At 38.8% G+C, this 22,843-nt stretch overlaps 1 protein-coding gene across 9 annotated transcripts in view; it reads left to right on the top strand.

The window, feature by feature from the left end:
- RAI14 (retinoic acid induced 14) overlaps positions 1–22,843 on the top strand; it is a 135,529-nt gene that overhangs the window by 101,279 nt on the left and 11,407 nt on the right. For 4 of the 9 annotated variants that reach the window (XM_019647862.1, XM_019647860.1, XM_019647861.1 and 1 more), the window contains 10 exons: positions 808–896; positions 9,549–9,613; positions 13,045–13,102; positions 13,836–13,906; positions 15,473–15,579; positions 16,223–16,401; positions 16,637–16,665; positions 17,737–17,823; positions 18,760–18,846; positions 21,241–21,298. In XM_019647862.1, the coding sequence (XP_019503407.1) occupies positions 808–896; positions 9,549–9,613; positions 13,045–13,102; positions 13,836–13,906; positions 15,473–15,579; positions 16,223–16,401; positions 16,637–16,665; positions 17,737–17,823; positions 18,760–18,846; positions 21,241–21,298 (830 nt within the window). The remainder of the gene's footprint in view (positions 1–807; positions 897–9,548; positions 9,614–13,044; positions 13,103–13,835; positions 13,907–15,472; positions 15,580–16,222; positions 16,402–16,636; positions 16,666–17,736; positions 17,824–18,759; positions 18,847–21,240; positions 21,299–22,843) is intronic. The other 5 variants (XM_019647863.1, XM_019647858.1, XM_019647866.1 and 2 more) reach the window with 3 other exon arrangements.

Here is a 22,843-nt window from a genome sequence, read left to right as displayed (position 1 = left end):
GTGCCCTTCTCTTTTGGGACCTGCAGGGATAGTTGATATGGCATTTGGACATTATCCCTTCTTCTAATGTAATGGCAAGTCTAAACATGCTGAACATGGCTTGTACCCCCAAGGGTCACTGAGTTCTGGAGCCTAATTGTGGGATTTCTTTAATGCTATGCCTGCGTGTAGACACCTGCCATCTAGGGAGATGGTAATGGGACTTGCCTCAAAAGGTTGTTATGTGAATGAAAAGAGATAATAGTATATAATGGTGGGTAGTAAGATGTTTGGCACACATTACAAAAGTTGTGTACAGTGATTGTTATTTAGCTACAACACAATAATGGATTTGACATTGAAGTTGTCCAGGAAGCTTGACCGTTATATGAGTTAGACAAATTTCTTTTTATAGGATATATTACTTGAAAATAATGGTTTTAGTGAAAGCACAAGGCAACAGAAAAATGTTGATAAAGTACTTATAATTTAGGAATTGAATCTTGTCCATAGTCTTTGAATATTATTTTGTGAAGAGACAAACGTGTAGTTGAATCTTACTTTTTTCCAAGCCTGGTCTTTGAGTGGGAAGATCTAAGACCTAGCCCTGCTCCACTACTTAATAAAAAGTGTCAATGAGCAAATTGTCAGACCACTTTCAGCCTCAGTTTCCTCATCGTTGTATTGAGGTTGATAGCCATACCTACACACTGGGTGTGTATGGAGCTCAAGTGGGAGAAAGTAAGTGTGTGTGAAGAGGCAAAAAACATCGGAGATGAACTTTAAAGAGTGAAAATCTCAAGGAGATTGTGTTTACCTCTTTTCCAGTTTTCATCTTGCTGCTACAAAAGGACACGTGGAATGCCTCAGGGTCATGGTTACACATGGCGTGGATGTGACAGCCCAAGATACTGCCGGTATGTGGTTTTTATCTATTAAGTCAACAGGCCAGTACAAGAGTAGGTACCACAGAGGTGATTCATTGTGGAAAAGGAGCACATAGAATCATCTCCAATGACTAGGCTGTGACATGGTTTCATCATTTGTGCCTTTGCAAGTATTTTCATTTTATATGTGGTTAGTCAACTAGAGACTGTATGTTTCTAAAAAAAATATTATTTTCTAAGGTTATATGTGTAGATCAAGTAATATTCCCTACTTTATAGTTTTCTGAATCATGCTATGAGGTGATCAATGGAGTGAGTTCTTTCGGCGCTCATTTTGTCAGCTAGCTGAGATAAGCCCCGTGGACGGAAGCCATGGTTCTCACCTGGAGCGTCTGCCCATGACTCTCATTCTTACTGTATTTCATGTATCCAAATCACCTGGAAACTTGGAAGGACGAAAGGGAGGAGAGAAGGAAAGGAGGGAAAAGCAGGAATAGACAGTGCGCACACACCCCATATATACCCAGGCTCTCCACCCTCTTGAGATTCAGAGTCCATTGTCTGGAGGTTGCCAGCCAACTGGTACTATTTTTAAAGCTCCCCAAATGATTCTAATGTGAAATTAATGTTGAGGAACGATGAACAAAGCAAATGGAGAGAAAAGGGAGCAGGGCCTTATCTTTTATGAACATTGTTCTCCTGGAAAGAGCCCCTAGGGTCTTCAGCCTGGAATTCTGCCCCTGCTGGCCACCAAAGGATCACAGCAGCTGCTGATGACTTCTCGTTTCTCTGTTGTACTTGGGAATCTTTGCCTTCTAATGGGCTTTTTATTAGTTTTTACCAGGATATGAAATCAGTCTAATTTATCTAGTTCTTTCATTATTATCTAATGGACCCCTTATCCTCCTTCCCCAAAACATTGGCCCCCTCAGAATACTTATCTGGTAGGGAAGGAGGGCAGAGGTCAGTCAGACATTGTGAGAATTATTACTCAAAATATGGTCGGAAAACTTGTGTTTCAGAATTGTTTTCAAAAAGTCTGTGGCACTTTTTTTTTTAAAATTTAAATAGTCTCAGTGGTTGAAAATCTTGATTCTTTTTCAATAAATTTGGTTCTTTTAGGACAGGCCAAGAGCCCCTTGAAGTCAAGTCAGGTAAATGAGGTTTCACTGGTAAAACCATTTTTGGTCAAAAACAAGGAGTGATTGAAGTAACAGAATGATTTTCCTCAGTAGCGCCACGAAGAGCTCCAAAAATATTTTTAAAATTCACAATACCAGTAGGAGAATGAATGGCGTCCTTAAGTGACTATCTTGATGGGAAAACTAATTTATGTTGTACTAATTAAAGTCATCTTTAATCTTAAGCCCAGTTATTTTGTTTTTAAAGTTCATTGTTACCACTTTTAAAGTGCTACCACACTAAAGCAGTGTGTTTGGCTAAAGGACCCTTGGTAGGATGTATGTCCTCTTAAGTAAACAGGGTTTCCTCTGAGAAAATCATAATCTAAAAGAATGAGCTTAAAGTGAATAAATTGGAGCCGTAGAGTTTTGTTTCACTGCGTTTGTTGTTAAGAAATAGATTTTAGGCAGGAGTCTTGTTTCCATCATAGCCAAGCATCTCCTCTTCTCTTTCTGTTTATTATAAGAAAAATATGTTTCTCCTATATGGGCTCGCTGTAGAACATTTGGGAAATACAAAAAACATTAAAAAAGAGAACCAGTGCTTGTTCTCTTACCGAGAAGAAACAAATTTTATTATTTTGCTGTATTTCCTTCCAGATTTTTCCTGGCACATTTTTACATAGCTGAAATCACATTATATAATAAACTCTACACCCTGCCCTTTAAAAAAACTATTTCATTTCGCCAGCATTATTTCCTGCACTAACAGCTCTTAAGAAGCATACTTTTTTGTGGCCATAGAACACCCCATAGGTGGAGTTTGTATTTATCACCAGAGTCCTAACTCAGTTTGTAAGAGCCTGGTAAAGTGTTGGGTAGTGAGACCCGGACACCCTAATGCAGTGCATACTTCCTGCTGGCTGAGGTGACATTGCCCTCTAAGAAGCAACGCTGGAGGGGATACTGCAGACCCATCCTGGATGCTTCTCTGGGCTGGTCAGCGGACACTACCAGAGTCCTTTTTTTTTTTCAACTCTGGCTGAAATTGGTGGAATCCACAGCACTTTGTGGCCCCAGGACATTGTCCAGACATTCCATGAATAGACAGTGCTTCCGAGTTGCCAGTCATTTTCCTCTTGCCTAGCAATGAGGTCAGCACTTGGTCCTGGGCTTATTGTTTTAGTTTGGTCTGAATGAGACACTACCTTCTCATGATTTCTTGAAAGCATGCAAAGAGATCACAGGAACAAAAGAAGGAAAAAGCTGTGTGCAGAAAAATGCCCATGGAAATATCTGTTGTGTTATCTAGAACAACACTTCTCAAACTTTTTTTCTGTCACAACCAACAAGATAAATGTGACGCTCATGTCCTTCCTGTTAGCTAATCACTGCCCCCATCTCTTCCTTTCAAGAAAGCATATCAGAGTCCAAGGGAAGGACAAGGATATTAGTCACTGTGCCTTAGTGGTCGTCATTAGTCCAAAACATTTTTTATGGTGGTTAAAGGATGGATTAAATGGCTCAGCTCTTACAGGATTTGTCTTGTTGGTAAACCTCTTTTAAGTATTGCCACATTGTTACTGAGATACAGTCATCTTCAATCCCAACATGCACTGACCACTGGTACAAAAATGCTACCATAAAGCATACTGCCCCGTAGAGTTTCTGACAAAGCCTGCGTTCAAAATAGATTACACCAACCCTTTTTATTCTTTTTATCGACAAAGTCTACAGTATGGTCAAATTGGTACATTCTCCTCCTTTCTAACCTGGTGACTAGATTTAAGCCGGAGAAGCAAAGGTCCTTTAGCATCTGTTTTTTAACAACTATCCTTCCACATGAAATGCTTTGCAGTCTGACCAGAGAATTTTTTTTTTTTAATTAGGGAACAGTGTGTTTTTTCAGGACCCATCAGCTCCAAGTCAAGTAGTTGCTTCAATCTAGTTGTGGAGGGCGCAGCTCAGTGACCCATGCAGGGATCGAACCAGCAACCTTGGTGTTATGAGTACTTCACTCTAACCAACTGAGCTAACCGGCGCCCCTGACTAGAGAATTCTTATGGATGCTCTACAAACAATCTTAAGAGCAAAGCACTGTCAGAAAATAAGGCCTTGGGTATAATTACAGCACGGTATCATCAGATCCTTTGAGTCAGATCCTTTGAGATGGCCTTGGCGGCTCGGGGAGGTGGCTCATGTGGGCATCTTAGCAGTGCTCAGCATAGTGAGAACTCGCTATATTCGGCTCCTATATTATCACGATTATTGCTGCTTCCCCCAGCTCGCCTTTATTCTCTTTTACACATGAGGCTTTTGAAAAGGTTTCACATCTTTTACCCATCCTCCCCCAAAGTATTTGATAATCACCAATCTAACTGCTCTCATTGTACAAATCAGAAAAAGAAAGCCCAAAGACTTGCAGAAGTTCATGACTTAATGTTTTTCATTTGGGGGGTTTTCCCCCATTCTTTAATTGCCTGTTTGCCAAACAGCATCAGAAGCATATAGTGTCAGCTGGGAAACTCAATTCCTGAGCTCACTGTGCCATCTCTGCACTGGAGCTATGTTATTTGTCCAGCACCTTTCATTGCTTTCTTGGCTCCTGTCCTTCACTGATGTAAGAATTGGCGGTTCTGTCTGTTTCTTTAGAAAACACTTCTGCCAGACAAATAGTAAAATTGACTCCTAGCTTTTTTTTTCTGGAAGGGAGGCGGTAAATGCCTGCATTTAGCACCTAGCACCCTGGAGTGTGAGATAGGATTAAACAGAAGCATTAACAGAAGATTAAAGAAGACCAAAGCATCTTCTATTTGTTATCAGTGCCACTCTGAAGCATTAGCTTTCAGACTCCCTATATTAGTGAGCCATGTACATTTGACACAATGTGACAAAGTGGTGTATACAAGTTAGAATTTTCTCTCTTATTTGAAAGCCCCAAATTGATATGGCAGTTCTGCTCCACACGCCTCCGGTTACTCCATCATCCCGGATGTCACTGTGATCTTAATGGCCCACAATGGCTTCCGGGGAGTCTGTAGCACAGGAGCAGTAAGGGGTGTGCAGTAAGGGGACAGGCAAACACAGCCCCCAGGTCTCATCAGACAGAAGCGTGATCTGTGGACACAACCAGCTTTATGGGAAGCTGAGAAATACTGGGCAGCAATTCGTCTAGTTTACTATAGAAGATTTTTCTGTAGAAAGTGGTAGAAACAGAGATTGAAGGATGATATGCAATTTCCGTCACGCTCCTGTATCTTAAATTTTCTCTGACCCCTTTGCATGCTTGACTTTCATAATAAAACTTTTTTAATTTTAATTTTAACTTTTATTTTGAAAGAATTTCAGGCTTACAAATAGTTACAAAGGTACTACAAAGAATTAATTTCCATACACCCTTTACCCAGGATCCCTAAATATTAACATTATCACATTTTATCACACTCTGTGTGTGTGTATGTGTATATACTTCTTTTCTCAAAGAAGAAGAGAGACTTAGGAGAGTGAGAGGTGAGGTATAGAAATATATTGCAGAGAGTCCTCAGAAGGGGGAAAATGTGAGAACTCTTACTCTTCCTTAAGGTCTCTAGGGCAGGTTTAGCTTTTGTTTTGATTTCTGGGTGGCCCTCCATTCCATTCTGCTCCTAACCCCACTCCAGTCTGATATCATGTGAAGATACAAAAGGTGATATTCGTCTTAAAACTCAGGCACTTTGGAGGATGGGTCATTTAAAATGTAGCTGCAAATTATAGCCCAAGTGTATTTCATGGTTGAATTTGGAATAAAAGAAAACCCAAAATGACTGGGTGATTTACAATGCTTTACTTGCTATTAACTCGTGTATGGGAGGTCAGAAGGGCCAACCATACGCAATGATCAGCATAACCTGGTCATGAAAATATTTCAGATGATACACACACATGCAAAAAAAAAATGTTGATTCTATATGAAACACTATGCAGATGTATACTGGGAATAACTTCATAACTATTTAATAGTGAGAATGGTTATTATAAATAAATATTTTATACTCAGGTCTTATCTCTCTGGGGAATATAAGAAGAGCTATAAGATCTGTGGTTCAGTAATAAAAATTTGATGTAAAGATGAGGATTTCTAGAAATAATGTTTAAATATTTTTCAATTGTAAATAAGAACCAAATAAATTTATACTTTTATTATTTATACTAAACATTCTGAAATTCCTTTTTTTTAAATTATTTTTTATTAAGGAAATATTTTAAACCTCATCTAGTTGAGTATCATTTAATTCTATTTATTTTTTTAAATGTTTCTCTATTATGATTTGAAATGATCGTTTCTCAGACTTTGGCTTTCTGGTATGTATTAACCATATCTTTGTATCCTGTGATTTTATTGGTTTTAAATTTTTTCACAGGCACTTGAAGAATATGTTCTCGGTCCCATCAATAATTCCTCTATTGTATTAGTTAATTCTTCTCTGTTTTCTCTCATGATCTTACAGAATTGAATAAATGGATATTGTCTGAGGTGGTTTGGGGGAAGGTGTTTCATGGCTGGAATGGCTGAGCCATTCTTCTCAGACTGTCTTTCAATCATAGGATTCTTAAACCACCTGTAATAGCCCACAGCTCTTGCCTTATAAATAACATTGGTCTTTTTACTCACAGGCCAACTTCTGCTTTAATGCACTTGAATTAGGATTGCCCTATTATTTGCTTGTGGAGAAATTGCTTCCTGATATTCCAGACAGACCCACAGCTGAATGCGGCCCAGACATATGCACACTGTCTCGTTACAGTGAGATCCTGTCACTAATATAATATATTCTCTCCAGAAAACTTTGCATTTGAAAAGAGAATTTTGTGTTAACATTAGCAGTGAGAGGCATCTCACTTTGGTGTAACGTTGCCCAGGGAATGATGTGTCATTCGGATTTTGAGACTATTTTAAGTAAAAATAAATACTTGAGTGCTTCTGGTTAGGAAAACATATTCCAAGGCCAAGGAATAAAAGAATTTTATTTTCTCTAGAAACATCACACTTACTTCCAGGTATGACTGGAACACTGGGAGTGAAGTGGAAGCCTGTTGTTTATTTTATGGCGAATTGTTTAAACCTCCCTACCATCCTGTCTTTGGGGAGCCACGCCTTTTTACAATGGGTAATGTTTATGGAGACAAGCTTTTGTCCACGGCATAGAGAAAAGTGAATGCATGCATACATGACATAAACAGTCTTCTGCTTACAGTCAGGATGGGTTCCTTCCAAAAGTTCATCTTGTAAGGCATTTGTTTAGAAGGCAGAATGTGCGTGTCTTTAGGAACATTGGTACAGAGGATAGTTGGGAGCCCTGCGAGCCCACCAAAGCCTGTTTACTGCATAATGTAGTGGACACACACCATCATTCATTATCCATCTTGGGAGGAGGAGGGCTCATGCAGTGAAAGGAGGAAGGGGTAGGGAAGATCGTTGTCTTCCTGCTTCCAGGGGTCGCATTTCCCTCATTTCCTAATCTTCCTTATCCTCATCTGTTTAGGAGAGGATGGAGGGGTCCCTGCCTCTCAGTGCCCCACCCACATCAGCACTCCCCCTCTGCATACCCTGAAAAGCTCTCAGTACAGCCCATCTCAGAAAAGAAGGATCTGACCTACTGACCTTCCTCATGCTTTTGTGCAGCTCACTGTGGTCCTACACCTTCTAATTTTTAAATATGGTACTTCCTAGGCATAGCGATGCTCTCATAATTAGTGGATTTCCGATCAGTGTTACAGAGTGAAGACTAATTCAGAAAGGAGAAATGGTATTTGGAGACTGGACCACTATATAAAAGACATTGTTCCTCTAAGTCAGTGGTTCTGTACGGGGGGGGGGGGGGGGATTCGACCCCACTCCCAGGGGATATTTGACAGTATCTGGAGACATTTCTGATGGTCCCAACCGGTAGAGGCAGAGATATTGCTTAACACCCTACAGCTTAAAATGTCAGTAGCATTGAGGTGAGAAACCTTGCACTGAACCTCTTCCAAAGCATGGTTGTTTACAGCTGTTAACACTGAGGGTATCTTAGTCGAATACGAGTTTAGAAAATGCAGGATTTAAGAGTTTACTAGGTGTATTGGGTTGGCTGGCAGTGGTAATAACTTTGATTTCCTCTTCCCAGATATTTGTGATGAACATACCCTCTGATTTAAAGTAGCAAGTATGTATTGAAAGCCTACTGTGTGCCGGCATTATCACAGGCACTGGGGATACAGCAGGGAATAAGACACAAAAATTCCTGTCCGCACTGAGCTTACATTCAAGTAGAAAAAGGACAATTAACTACATAAATATGTGCATCTGTGTGGAGAGAAAGAGGGGGCCGGTGGGAAGGAAGTGTTGGAAGGTGTTCGGTACTATGAAGAACAGAAACAAGCAGGGATTGGGGATAAAAAGGAGGAACTGGAATTTTCAGTGGGGAGGTCAGGAAAGGCCTCGTTCAGAAGGCAGGGCTTCAGTGGCAGCAGAGAGAGGTGAGAGAGCAAGCTGGGGTGTCCTAGAGGAAGAGAACCCTGGGGAAGCAGAGAGCAATTTGTAAAATGGCCTGAGGCGGGAGCCTGCTGTCCTGGTAGCGCCAAGGCCCCTCAGCCCCTCTTCCGTAGATATTCTATAAGTGGGAGCAGTGGGGGCAGGTGGGTGTAGCATTAGGATTTCCTAACATTATCTATCCAGAGAAACGCCAGACAGCCTCGTGTTGGGGTCGTGTTCTATGAAGGGAATGTAAAGAAATGCTACTTTTAACAGCGTGTGATTGTTTTTATAACTCTTTTCCTTCTTCTACGGAAGAACTTTGACTAGCGAGGAACTCTAGGTAATTTCCATTCAGGGGCTGGCGTACATTTGGAGGAGAGACATGAGAGGTCAACGGTAGGGGCGGAAGTGTGTGGGTGTTTCGTATGTTCTCTGCTGGCTTGCAGGCTGCCTTTACTGGGTCCCTAAGCCTGTGGTAGTCCCAGCCCGGTGTGACTGTGGATGTAGGACATTTGGCATATATACTGTCAGCTGAAAGCGAAACTTTCAAGTTGTATGTCATGAGTCCACCACAAGCTTCTAGCCCAGAGCTTAATGGCACCCCAAGAGAATGGCAGTTGGAGCAGATCCTGAATATTATTTAGTGGGCAGGATGCTCTGTGTTCCCCCCACCACCACTTTTGTCACAATTAACTTTAGAGATAAGAAATTGAGGCCTTAGGGTAACCAGTTAGCTCAGTTGGTTAGAGCGTGGTGCTGATAACACCAGGGTTGCTGGTTCGATGCCCACATGGGCCACTGTGAGCTGTGCCCTCCTTAAAAGAGTCAACTATGCCATTGTAGCACGAAAGCAATGTGTAACCAATGACAATGGCTGTTCCCCAATAAAAAAATATTAAAAAAAAAAAAGAAAAAGGAAAGAAATGGAGGCCTTACTCTCAAGAATAACAATCCCATCTTTGTTGGAGAACAATTCATTTCCTCATAGTTGTCTTCATTACAGAGATAAGAAAGAGATTTAAAATGTGTGGCTTTTTTTCCTCCTTTTCTTTTTGAATCCATCAGGACACAGTGCTCTGCACCTTGCAGCCAAGAACAGCCACCACGAATGCGTCAGGAAGCTCCTTCAGGTAAAAGATGGCAGTAACTTAAAATTATAAGCATACAAGTACCGCTTTTAAATTTTAAAAGTAACCTTATCCATGAAAGAACAAATATTCTCTCCCTCTCTCTCCCTCCCTCCCTCCCTTCCTTCCTCCTTCTCCCTCTCCCTCTCTCTCCCTCCCTCCCTCCCTCTTTCTCCTTTAAACACTGACCCAGAACCTGGGTTTCCTAAGAAGCTTCATTTTTGAAATGACAACCCAGTAGATTGTTTCCGTAGCGATTGCACTGGTGGGGAAGAGGATCCTAATCCTAATTTGGAGTGTCTCCAGGGAATCCAGTCTTTTTCTCCTCTTTGTAGAACTCCTCTCTTCTTTTCTGAAGGACTTGTTCCCTTTAATTAGTTCAGGAAATTGTTTTCCGTGCTGTTGGAGATCCTTGCAGTATAGGACCTCCACTACTCTAGTACTCTCTCTTCCAGTCATTAGTAGAACACAGCTCTTGTTGCTAAGCAAAATTTCAGCCATTATTTCCTTGTATGTAACTTGATGAGCTTTTAGGTCCCAGTTTTTAAAGTTCTTGGTTTTATCCTTCTTTATAATTTTAAGCAAACTCCCTGGTTTTATAACCTTGCCAGGAAGTTTATAATGATCGCTTAGGGTGACGAGGTCCATAAATCTTTAAAAATGAATATTTAATGAAATCCCAATACCAGTCCTTACTGGAAGATCCAGCTGTTGCCAGTCAAAATGCAAGCTGGCCGTTTTCAGGAACAGCACAGAGCAATAAATATGTGTTTGGAGTACTGTCTGTTCTGTGGAGCTGTTGTCTCGTCAGAGCACTGTTTGGGACCCAGCATCTTGCTTTAATTTGGCTTTGCAATTCTAATGCAGAAATGTGGTCACGTTCTTCAGCTTGTCTTGCTCTGTTGATCACACAGCTTCTTGTCTTGCATTACGCGATGCAAGCTACTGCCAGTGCCAGGAATGCTTCACTTTAACAGGCCTTTGAAGCGAAATTCAAGAAAAAGAGATCCACCTCTGTGATTATTATTATTTTTATTGTGAGGCTTCTCCCTGGAAACGATTAAGCTAGAACTTTTCTTATCTGCCTCCCCTGGGACTCGGCATTCTGGATAAATGAAAATCACTGATTTCCCCAAGTAAGTGCCCCGCCTCCACACCCTTGGGCTTACCTTGATTTCTTAAACTTCTGAGTGTTTTAAATCTCCGTTCGCATCCTGTCTTGGCTATCCAGACTTTGCATCTGGCTCTGATTTTAAGGAAGAATGAACTTGACAAGCTGGAAATCCTCATGAGCAAGGATGAGATATTCTAGCCTCTAATGTAATTTTATATCTGGTTATGCAAATCGATTGGTTTTTCTCTGGAATCTTTGAAGACTTTAAACAGTTCCTTGTGCTGCGTTCTAAAATTAGGCCAAAGCATGCTAAGTTGTAACTTGAGCTCCATTTTTCTCACCACTGACGGGCAGACAGACATTTCGCTTTAACATTGCCCAGTCTTGCCTCCCCAAACTAACACATGATATGAATGCATTCTTCTCTCCAGGTGGGTGTGAAAACCTGAGGATTTGCTGTCCTCCCAATGGGTTGCTTTCCTTGGGTCCCGCGCCTGTCTAGTCAGTTCTTCACCTCTCATCTTGGTAATCCATGCCCTTTGTGATGTGACCCCTGCTATCTCCTGCCACCCCTCACCCCTGCGCCCTCTATATTTACTCTTCTTTCAGGGCTCTCTAGGCCTTTGCTCTTCCCATCTGTCTGCTGGAGATGCTTGCACTCTCTAGTGGTTGACGTTTTGAAGTTCTATCTCCTAAATAGAGCCTTGTGAAATCCTTCACACTCAAATGAACTCTCTCCCTCCCTCCATAGCTTGCTATTTCCCCCACTCTTTCTTCTAGCAAGTGTTCCCTGGGCACCATGCCCTATATCAAGCATCGAATATGTACTCATGAGCGGAGCAGCCCCTATCTTGGTGGAGCTTGCTGTCTGGTAAAGAGTATACAAATGCATGTCACAAAATACACAACATTAAGAGGAAACTATCAGGGTACCGCAAGAGAGGAGTGAGGGGTGGTGTGCAGGGAAGACCTCATGGAGGAGGTGATATTTCAGCTGAGAACTCAGCAGTGCCAAGAGCCAAGGGGAGAGCATTCCAAGGAGACACCACAGCCAGTGCAAAGGTCTAAGCCAGGAAAGGCACAAGTCAGAGAGGAAAGAAAGCCAGGGAGCGGGCCTGGGCAAAGCAGGTGAAGAGGAGAAAGGTACATGATACAGACCTTATATGTGATGATGGACAGACTGCCATTAATCTAAGTGCAGCATGGGACTGTGAAGAGCTTTTCAACAAAGAGTGACATTCACAGTTTTTCAAAGATCACCCTAGTTGTCTCCAGAATTGATGAAAGGGGGAAAAAGCTGAACTGTTGAGACCCACCAGGAGGCTGTCCAGGTGAGAAGGTGCCTGCTTAGACTAGGTCGTGATGGGAACAGAAGACGGTAGACCCAGGGTATGTTTTGGAGACAGACTTGACAGAACGTGCTGGAAACTTACATGTGGAAGGAGGAGGAGGAGGAGAAAGAGAAATCAGAGATGACTTGGTAACTTCTTGATCCTTGACTGGATTGATGTGGCACTGTTGATAGAGACAAGGAAGTGTCAGGCAGGACCAGGCTAGGGGGCGGGGGCAGGGAGCCAGAAGATTTCTGGAGGCGCTTGCGAGACATCAGAATGGCAACGGGGAATAGGAAACGGGTTATCGAGCCTGGTGCTTAGCAGTGACCTCTGTTGTGTACAGATAAGAACACAGGCTCCAGCTGAGCCTGTCTGGGTTTAAATCTTGGCTCTGCCGCTTACTGACCTGAGCAAATTATTCACATCTTTGTGCCTCAGTTTCCTCATCTGAAAATGGGACTCAAGGATAGTATCAAAGCAGGGTTGTTAGAAGCCTTAAAACAACTCTTTGAACAGTGCCTGGCCTTGATAGCTAATACACAATATTGCTGTTATTATTAAAATATACATTTGGGAGTGTCTCTTATAGCTTTTAGATGGTATTTTAAGCTATGGATGCGGGTGAGAAGAGAGCTTAGAGAGAGGCACTGAGGAACCCTGAGGTTTAAGGTTTTATGTTTGGTGATAGGAAGAGATAGAAGAGTGGCCAGAGCAGTGGGGGGAAGATGAGGATAGACGGGCCAGGCCAGGCAGGGCCCTAGGAGCTGAGAGGATGGAGGGTCAACTGGGTGACAGTTCGCCTGTGTCATGATTATTTGGAGATGAGTCTCCCTCCCGGTAAGAGACTACAGGCCCCTGGAGCATGGCCCTTGGGGTTCGTTCATGTTTATACCTTTCCTCATAAGTCCCATTATACTTTGTAGGAAAAAGATGAACTGAATAGAATGGGACTTCATTATATGGATGTGTTTATTTTTGTCTTTTAGTCTAAATGCCCAGCCGAAAGTATTGACAGCTCTGGGAAAACAGCTTTACATTACGCAGGTAACTGTCATTCTTTCGTTTGTTGTCTTCTGCCATAAGACACACTAACTTTTCATTTTCCTGTTTCAAACCACTAAACTTACCACATTTTCCTGCTGCTGTTTTCTTCTTCATTCCTAGACATTCCCGATTTTTCAGTTTGCAAATACCAAGGAATAAACCTAGAATTCATCAATTCCCCAATAAACAACCAGTAAAAATTGTCATGGTTATTATATTTTAATCAATTTAACATTCTTGTTTAATTCTAAGCTATTCATAAGCATTTGTAGATTTCAGGTAACGTGTGATACAGATTTTTCTGACTTGGTGCTCATTAAGAACATCAGTCAGTTCATCAACATTTTGTTTCCCTGTCACACTGCTCCTAGTGACAAAACGTTGACACTGAACTCTGGGATGATTAGATATACACATTTCTTTTAGTGCTAGTTGTAGAAAAGCGAAATCAAATGATTGCCTTACAGCAGCTGGCAGTTGCTGGTTTAGGTGTGGCTAACACAGAAATTATTATAAATGGTAAATGAGAATACCTCTTCCTTCACCTACCTGACACCGTTTCTCTTCAATGCAAACTGGGCAGAACCTGAACTTCTTCCAAGGGGGGTGTGAAGCCCTGGTTGTGAGAGGGGCCATGTGATCAGCTGTGGTGTTTGTTTTTCCCTTGTGTGAAGCCCTGGTTGTGAGAGGGGCCATGTGATCAGCTGTGGTGTTTGTTTTTCCCTTTTCTCAGCGGCACAGGGCTGCCTTCAAGCTGTGCAGGCCCTTTGCGAACACAAAAGCCCCTTAAACCTCAAGGATTTGGTGAGTACCAGGGGCCACGCCAAGTGGAGGTGGACACTGGTTTCTAGAGCACGGTGAGCTACTTTTGAGAGTCACTAAGTGTTCGGCAGATTCTATGGATTGTCAAGGTAGACCTTTTCCTGCAAAATAGATTTACGTATTCACCCCCATTGATCCCGAAATCATTCATGAAACACTTTGCAGCATGCACTTCCCATATATGTATATTTGTATCTAAAGATATATATGTGGCTTGTCAACCTAAATATTAATAGCACTTAATTTTTTTTTTTTTAATAAAAAGTCTAAATAGAAGTTCTAATATTTTCTTTCAGTTCCCCATGTGTCATCTTGGGCACTTCTGGTTAGGGTTTCCCGACTTTGAAGACCACCTCTAGCCTATTTTAACCTCCCTGGACTATTTGGAGAATAAATTTACATGCCTATTGCTCCTGGCTACAGGGTTAAATTTCCCGCTGTTGCATTGGAATTGATAAGTACACACTATACCTGATGGGGATATTATGAAGTAAGCTTATAGAATCTGTAAATAAATTCATACTCCCTGAATTTCAGTACTTTATAACCAGAAAATATTATAATTCCGCAGAGATAATTTTTTTTAGAAATGTGTCTGACATTCTACTTTAGGGGGAGACTTTATACTTAACAGCAGTTGTATTTTAAAAAATCCCCACATTAAAATAACTGGATAAAGTCTGACTTTTCTTTTTCCTTTGCCCTATTTGAATACATCTACTTTCAATATGACTGTCAACCCCATTTGTAGGGTGTGTTCAAGGAAAGAGCAGAAAAAAAGCTTCTCTTTATGAATGTGTCATTTGAGTCAGGCCTCCATCCACCCCAGGATTGTGGAAATAGTTACCTATATATTCTTCTAGTATATTTTTTGGTTTTTGTTTTACATTGTGATGTTTAAATTCTTCATCCACCTATGTCTATGAGTTGGGGATCTAATTTCCTTTTTTCTCCAAAGGAATTGTCAGTTGTCAGATTGTAACATAGTAAACCAATCATTCCTTCCATCATCTCTTTATCTAGTCAGGAGTCAGTAATAGACTCTTAATTTATGTGGTGTTTTGATACCTAGTAACATAATGAAAGGGTGTGCTTTCCAAGAAGAGAGTAGTGACAAGGTACATGTAGTTCACTCAGAAGCTGCTCAGGGGGCGGTGGGACCTACTGATGCCATGCGAACCAAGTCCTTCATTTCTAAAGAACCATCCCTCAGTAAACACGGTATATATGCCTTCAGCCTTTACATCCTGTATGTTCCCCTTTCTCTCACACACCTTCGCTAGACTGAGTGATGGCCGAGGGAACAAGCGGCCCAAGAGGCTCAGGCTCCTGAGGAAAAGCTGTCAGTGAAATTTCATAAGAAGAGCTGTGCTAAGATGTGGCGTCTCAGCTGGGGCACAGACTGTCATGAGGGCCAGGGGGTGGGGGTTGCGGGGGCACATATAAGACCAGCAGGATAATTGCGAAATCAATGTAGAAAGAACAAGACCTTTGTATTTCTGGCATTTGGTGCCCAAGTTAAAATCTTAATCTGAATGTGTCTCCTAGGATGGGAACATACCACTGCTTCTTGCAGTGCAGAGTGGCCACAGTGAGGTCTGTCGCTTTCTTCTAGATCACGGAGCAGATGTAAATTCCAGGGACAAAAATGGAAGGTACCACAGAATTACAAATCATGTGATTTCAGCGATACCCACATTCTGAGAGTCTCAAAATATCACAGCTGTATTTTGGATCATTTGTTATAAAGTGGTTTTAACTTTGTTTTTTGTTTTGTTTTGTTTTATTTGTTTTTCTGCCTTTTTTGATAATCAAGAATCTGTTTTGACTTAAATTTTTTTTTTCCCAGACCTCTGGGAACATCATTGAGTCTTTGATTAGATGATTAAATACTAAAGGGAATAGGCCATTTCCTATGACTTTTCATGCAAAACTCAATAAAAGTAAACATATTGGTTTCTTTTTTAAAATAGTCTTAACAATGTATATAAGTAGTTTAAAACGCTTGAGGTGCAAGGACAAGATTTGTGCCAATCATAGTAAATTCTATCATGTTTAGAAGATTTTGTCCATGTTATTTGACCTAATCTAGCTTAATGTTTTGAATTATTCTGAGGTTTTAAAGAAACAACTACCTAATTTCATCTTGATAACATTCTATGTTGAATTCCCTGGATTAAGTGTAGTACAGTTTTAACCGCACTTACTATCCCTGTTTTTAAGACAACTGAACCGATTTCTCAGGAAAGAGTTCACACATTTTGTTGGTACTAATTTGGTGTCTCTATTTTTCTTTAGAACTGCTCTCATGGTGGCTTGTGAGATCGGCAGCTCTAACACTGTTGAAGCCTTAATTAAAAAGGGTGCAGACCTAACCCTTGTAGATTCTCTTGGACACAATGCCTTACATTATTCGAAACTCTCAGAAAATGCAGGAATTCAAAGCCTTCTATTATCGAAAATCTCTCAGGATGCTGGTATGTGAAAGAAAATAGCCTGTGTTGTTTTAAGTTTATCCACTCTATTTTCCCCAAAGGATAAAGGAATTTGTGCAACATGATATATTTTATTATTCTTTTAAACATATTCTTGAAGAAAAATGAAGTGTTAAATGTTGTGTATGTTGTGTGTGTATCCTGCAACCCAAAGTGGATATGAGTTATTATGGTTCTCATAGTTCTTTTTTTTTTCCCCCAACTTTTTCCTCTATAGATTTAAAGACACCAACAAAACCAAAGCAGGTATTTATCTTTGGGGTAGGGTTTTTGTTGTTTTTTTCTTAATCTTTGCTTGGGAGAATTTGAAAGTGTTCTGATTAAGCCACTCTTTGGTCCACGAGAAAAGTGATAAAGACTATATTGAAAATACTTAAGGAGTGAAATATCTTTAGAATAAATGATTCATTGTTATAAGGTGGTAAATGTTTTTGAAAGGGTTTACCCTATTTCCAAAGCTTGAACTTTAAACTTCCTACTTATATATTCATCTTTTCCTGAAAAATACTAATATTTCCTATTGTTGTGAAAATGTTTGATGGAGTTTAAACTCTGAAATAACAATATTTTAAATACTTGTATTATCACATTGATTATAGACGTATATCCATGGCATTGTTAGGTATTTAATGGAAATAAGAAATTTAGCTTTTCCTTTTATTTTAAGTGGGGCTTTTCTAAAATGTCCTTAATGTTACATAGAAATTGAGAAGTTTGCCCTGTTATTTTGGAGTTTTTTTTCCTAAAAGTATAGTCACTATTCCTTACTTTATTAACAAGATATATGTTTGGCTATTATATTTACTCATTTATACATCAGAGTTTTTGAAAACAAATTATAAACACACTCAGTACTGAATTTATTATGTACTAACTGTTACTTGTTTATCCATAACTTTCAGAGATAAGATTCTTCCTTTCCCCCATATTTATATTCTTTAAGAAAATGAATGGAAGTAATGCAAAAGTGGGGAAAATACCACTGCTTTGCTTGAAGATGAAAGTTAGACTTTGAATGTATCCTGGGTTCTAAATTGTGGCAGAAAACCTTTCATTCTCTACTTTCCCAGTTTTGCACACCAACTCAATCTGATTTTGTCTTGTGTTTTTTATTTTGCTATTAAAGCATGGGCTGCTGGAAGAAAACTTGGAGCATGCATATTACTTATTTTTATGTTGGTAGCAAATTTCAGGTCTTCATAAAGTAAGAAATGCATGAGCTGTTGAGGTTTTTCTCATTGTTTGATGAAGCTATTTGCTCAGACTTTACTAACCTAACTAACCCACCTCCGTTCTTTGGACTGTGATAACTTTCAGCATGATCAAGTCTCTAAAATAAGCTCAGAAAGAAGTGGAACTCCAAAAAAACGCAAAGCTCCACCACCTCCTATCAGTCCTACCCAGGTAAAAACGAAAGAAAACCAACAATGAACAAACACAGAAAAACAAAGTCATAATTTTGTTACCTTGTGTTTAGGCCAAAATGAAATGTTTTAGAATTCACCCTTAAATGCACATTTAAAATATTCTCTAGTCGATTTATATTACAATTGTAGTACAAAGGATTTTGATTAATAGTAGAGAAATAGTTTGATTCTTACTGATTTCAAAACTGAAGAATTGAACAGTATCTTGTTAAAAAGCCTCAAGGGAATTCTCAGTCTTTATGACAGAAACTTTTTCCTTAAGATAATAAGTTTTGTTCTGTTAGTCCCTCATATTAACAGCTCTAGTAAAGGGTGGGAGAATGGGTAGCTGGTGAGGCAGTTAGTTGAAAATGAATATTAGTTGGTTTCTTAAAACACTATTAAAATATATTTGCCTTTCCAATTATATTTAAGGTTGACTAATATTAAAAGCAGCTTTCATTTCAGATTATAGTGACTAATGTATAAAGGAAGTGCAAATATCTATGAAATGGCAAATAAAAACAGGCTGGGGTTTGTTATTAACAGAATCATAGGCCATAAAAAGAAGAATCCATTGTCAAATAGTTGAGAGGAATATCTCATCTAATAAGTAATGTTAACTATGTTAATTAACTATTAATATTCATTAATAATCTCAACCTGCATAACAATTTTATAGATTTTTAAAATTGATTCAAGTAAATATAAGAGCAAAGTTACTTAGTTACATCCTGCAAACTTTCTCAAAGTATTTGAGGTAGCCGAATTACATTGAAAATATATTACCTCTGAAATAATTGAAACTAAGGATAATTACTGTTAGACTTATTTGCACTGGTTAAATTCTTTGACACTGGAGAAGAAAAGACTTTGAAGAAGTAGTTTTTATCGGTGGTTTTTATTTTGTTTTTATTGTTTTGTTTTTTTTTAGCTGAGTGATGTGTCTTCCCCCAGATCAATAACTTCAACACCACTTTCAGGAAAGGAATCAGTATTTTTCGCTGAACCCCCCTTCAAGGTATTTCTTTTCTGTGTTCAATTTTGCTATTGAATTGTATGACACATAATAGATTTGGTTTAAGTTATGTAACACTGGTCAAAACAGAATATACTTCTCAGAGATTGGTTTACAACCTGTCATCAAGAAACATCTCTTGGTTATTTTTCCTGGCATGGACCCCATGCAAAAAGAGTAGGATGAATAAATTACATTCACTAACTAGTAATTTCTTCATTTAATAAAAACGGACAAAGATAAGAACTTAACCTAATAGCCAGTCTTCTTACTAAATTGAGTTGATATAATGCCAATCAAATGGAAATTTTTGTTGTTCTCTGATGTCTTACAGAGAAGTAATTGCATATTTTTCATTAAACTTTTTCCTGACTATAATAGTAATATGTATTTATTTAAAAAATTTTTTTAAATCCGTTAGGTCTATCCCATCTGAGTCTGTGGATTTGTGGTTGGAAAGTATTTTAAGGAATGGGAAGATATTTTAATTCAATATCTGTTTACCTAACAATCACTAGAAAATTGTACTTGGAAGGAAAGCAAAATTGATAATTGTTAAAATATATATTTATTTCCCTCATCCAAGGAATTACTAAAGATAAATTTTCTCTTAACTTAGATGCATATTGATCTGAAAAAGATTCTATCAACTTATCATTTTCCTCACTTTTAGATTTTACTAATAAACCCTTAAGATGAATACCTATATAAGACAAGGAAAAGAAGTTATGCTCTTATGATTAGTACCCTAATATCTTTTTCTATGATTATGGCTTAAAGGAGGCAATGAATTTAAAAGAATAATATTATAAACTGTGATTTTCAGAAATAGAGTGTATAAAGATTTTCGTTTCCTTAAAACACATAAAAAGATTAAGTGACACCATTTAGAATGGATGAGGTTTAAAAAGATTAAAAATGCCAATTGTTGGTGACATGTGAAGGAGCTAGAACTCTCATACCCTTGGTGATGTAAAATGGTACAACTACTTTAAAAAACTGTTTGACAGTTCCTTTAAAAATTCAAAATGTACCTAACACATGACCTAGCCATCTACTCATATATGTTTACCCATGAGAAATTAAAATATGTCTCTAAAAATCTTATACACAAATGTTTACAGCAGCTTTATTCAAATACCACCAAACTAGAAAACAATCCAAATGTCCTTCAGGAAGTGAATGGATAAAGATAATGAGATTTCTTCATTTAATGGAATATTATTAAGCCATAAAAAAGAATGAAGTGATGTTCAAGTGGGATTATAGATAAGTCTGAAAATCATCATGCTGAGTGAAAGAAGACAGACACACAGATATTCATATCCTATGGCATTCCATTTTATAGGAATTCCAGAAAATTCAAAAAGGAGAGTAGTGCTTGCCCGGGAATAGGGCGGGCAGGGATTGGCTGTGATGAGGCATGAGGAAACTTTTAGTGGTGATGGAAATATTATGTATCTTGATTATAGTCGTGGTTCCATAGGCATATATCTGTCAAAACTCCTCAAATTGTAAACTTTATATGGATGCTGTTTACTGTACCTTAATATAGTTAAAAAATAAAAATAAGAATACAGTTTTTAAAGTGAAAAGAGCTTTTTGTAAAGATAAGCACTTGCCAAAAATGAGCCACTTTATTTTTAGCATTTGGGCCTTTACAAAAGTTTCTTTGCTGAAAATTATCTCACTTATCGTGGTCTGCAGCTCATCTAGATAAAACACAGTACTTTCTGGCCAGTCACTGTATTTTGTTTTGAAATGAGACTCTGGCTTTGAAGTTACAAGAATTTTTGCAATATACTAACAGATATTCAGGGACAAAGGTTTACAGGAAATATTTAGGAGATTGTTAATCCAAGACCATAAGAATTTTCATTCCCTTATGAAATTACCTTTTTTCCCCCTGACATGTCTTCTTTACTACCATTTCTCTTAGAAATAATAATAATAAAATAAGATATTAATAGCAGTTAATTTCTTAAATGATAAAGCCAGAAAGTACTTCTCATATATTTTAATCCATGTGTTACCCAGATAGGTAAAACTTCTCTCTTGGACTTCATTTTGAAAATAGTATTTGCCATCTCAAGTTTTAGGATATAGCCCACTAAATTAGCTGTTACATAACATTATTATCATCTTAAAAGACATTTGTATTACACTTACTAAATGAAATGTCTGAAAATATCTTGAGAATATATCTTCTGGAACTCGTAATGTTTTAGAAATTATACCTTAGTAGATAGTTATCACTTTTATTCACTTATATTTCACAATATCTTCTTTCCTGGAGATTTTCTGCTTTTCCAGAAATACCAAGGAGGAACATTTGCTTGATTCTTTTGTGGAATGTTACTTTTGGGAATATTCTTTTAAGTCATTTTTGTGTTCCAGCAGGCTGAGATCAGTTCTATACGGCAAACCCAAGACCGGCTGAGTGACAGTACTGCAGGTAAGATGAAAGAGCCTCCGTTTTTCTTCCTCTGACCAGTCTCTATTCCATGTCCACTTAGGGAGAGCAAAGGCCAAGTGGGGCTACTCTGTGTAGGGAGGCTGGAGAACCCCAGCATGCCACCCCAAAGCTGCCAATACTACACAGGCTGACGCCCTCTGTACTTCACCTGGATTTGAAAGAGTCTCAGAGCCTGGATGTGAAAAACATATATCTCTGTTTTCATTTGTCACTAACTAAATGTTAACACTTCCTTTAGTTCTGAATGAATCTAGGCAATAACTCCCAGTGGTAGAAGTGGACCAGGGACTTTTAACACTAAGAGAATTCACAGATAATGTCTTTATCACCTTTCCGTTATTGCAGGTACCTTGAAGTATCATTTATAACATTCCTACTAGAAATTATGGCAGTTATTAGACCTGCTGCAAGATCTTGTTATTTGTTCTGTTATAAAATAAGTCCTTGAATTATGGTAGCCTGTGTATTCCATTTAAAAACATTTTGAGATGAGGTCAATGGACTGCAAGCTGCCAGCCAGCAGCCTCTGGAAGGGGAGCAGCAGGTTGTTTCCTGAAAGCAGACCCAACTGAGCACCTCCATGGCTGCCATAGTCTTAACGTTTTTACCCAGGATCTTAAATAGACACATGCAAAAATAGAGTAGTAATGAAATCACATGCAATCGGATTGTCTTCACCAAGATAGGGTTTAATGCATTGTATTAAGAGTCCAATCCTGTGGGTTTACCCTCTAAGAATGTAGTATAGTACCTTCAGAAGCAATTTAAAATGTACAGTAGATTATTTCAAAGGCCTTTTTTCTTGCTCCAGTGTTCGGTTTCTTAGTCTTATCATTTCCTATATGTTTGGAGACTTTAACTTATATATAAGAAATGTTAAACTTTCTAATTCCTGGCAGAGATCATTGTTAGTGTAACTGAACAGCTGTTACATTGGATACTTTAAAATCCATCCATTGTATCTTAGATGTAATTTCTTTTCTTTTTTTTTTTCATTTTTAAAAGATTTTTATTGAAAATATAGCTAACATACAATATTATAGTAGTTTCATAGTTATTCAACATTTATACACCTAAAGAAATGATCACCATTGTAAGTCCAGCAACCACCTGACACCATACCCCGTTATTACAATATTACTGACTATTTTCCCTATGCTGTACATTACATCCCCATGACTTGTTTTTTTTTAATTTTATTATTAGTTTCAGGTGTACAAAACAATGCAATAGTTATCCTTTTCACTCCACACAAAGTAACAACCCCCCTCCCCCCATCCACTGCCCTCCCACCCCCAATACTTATCTATTATAATTCCATTGACTCCATTCCCACACTCTACTCCACATCCCGTGACTATGTATATATAATTGTAGTTGACATACAATGTTATTCAACATCAGTTCAGAAATACAGTGCAGTGGTCAGGCCTCTATACTGTCTATGCAGTGGTCTCCTTGACTAGACATGAGCCCAACTGGCCCCCTAAAAAATATTTACAACATTATTGATTATATTCCCCA

Source organism: Hipposideros armiger, unplaced genomic scaffold (assembly GCF_001890085.2).
Source record: "Hipposideros armiger isolate ML-2016 unplaced genomic scaffold, ASM189008v1 scaffold_117, whole genome shotgun sequence".
In the NCBI taxonomy this organism is placed as follows: Eukaryota; Metazoa; Chordata; class Mammalia; order Chiroptera; family Hipposideridae; genus Hipposideros; species Hipposideros armiger.
This window is presented reverse-complemented; position numbering and strand designations above follow the sequence as displayed.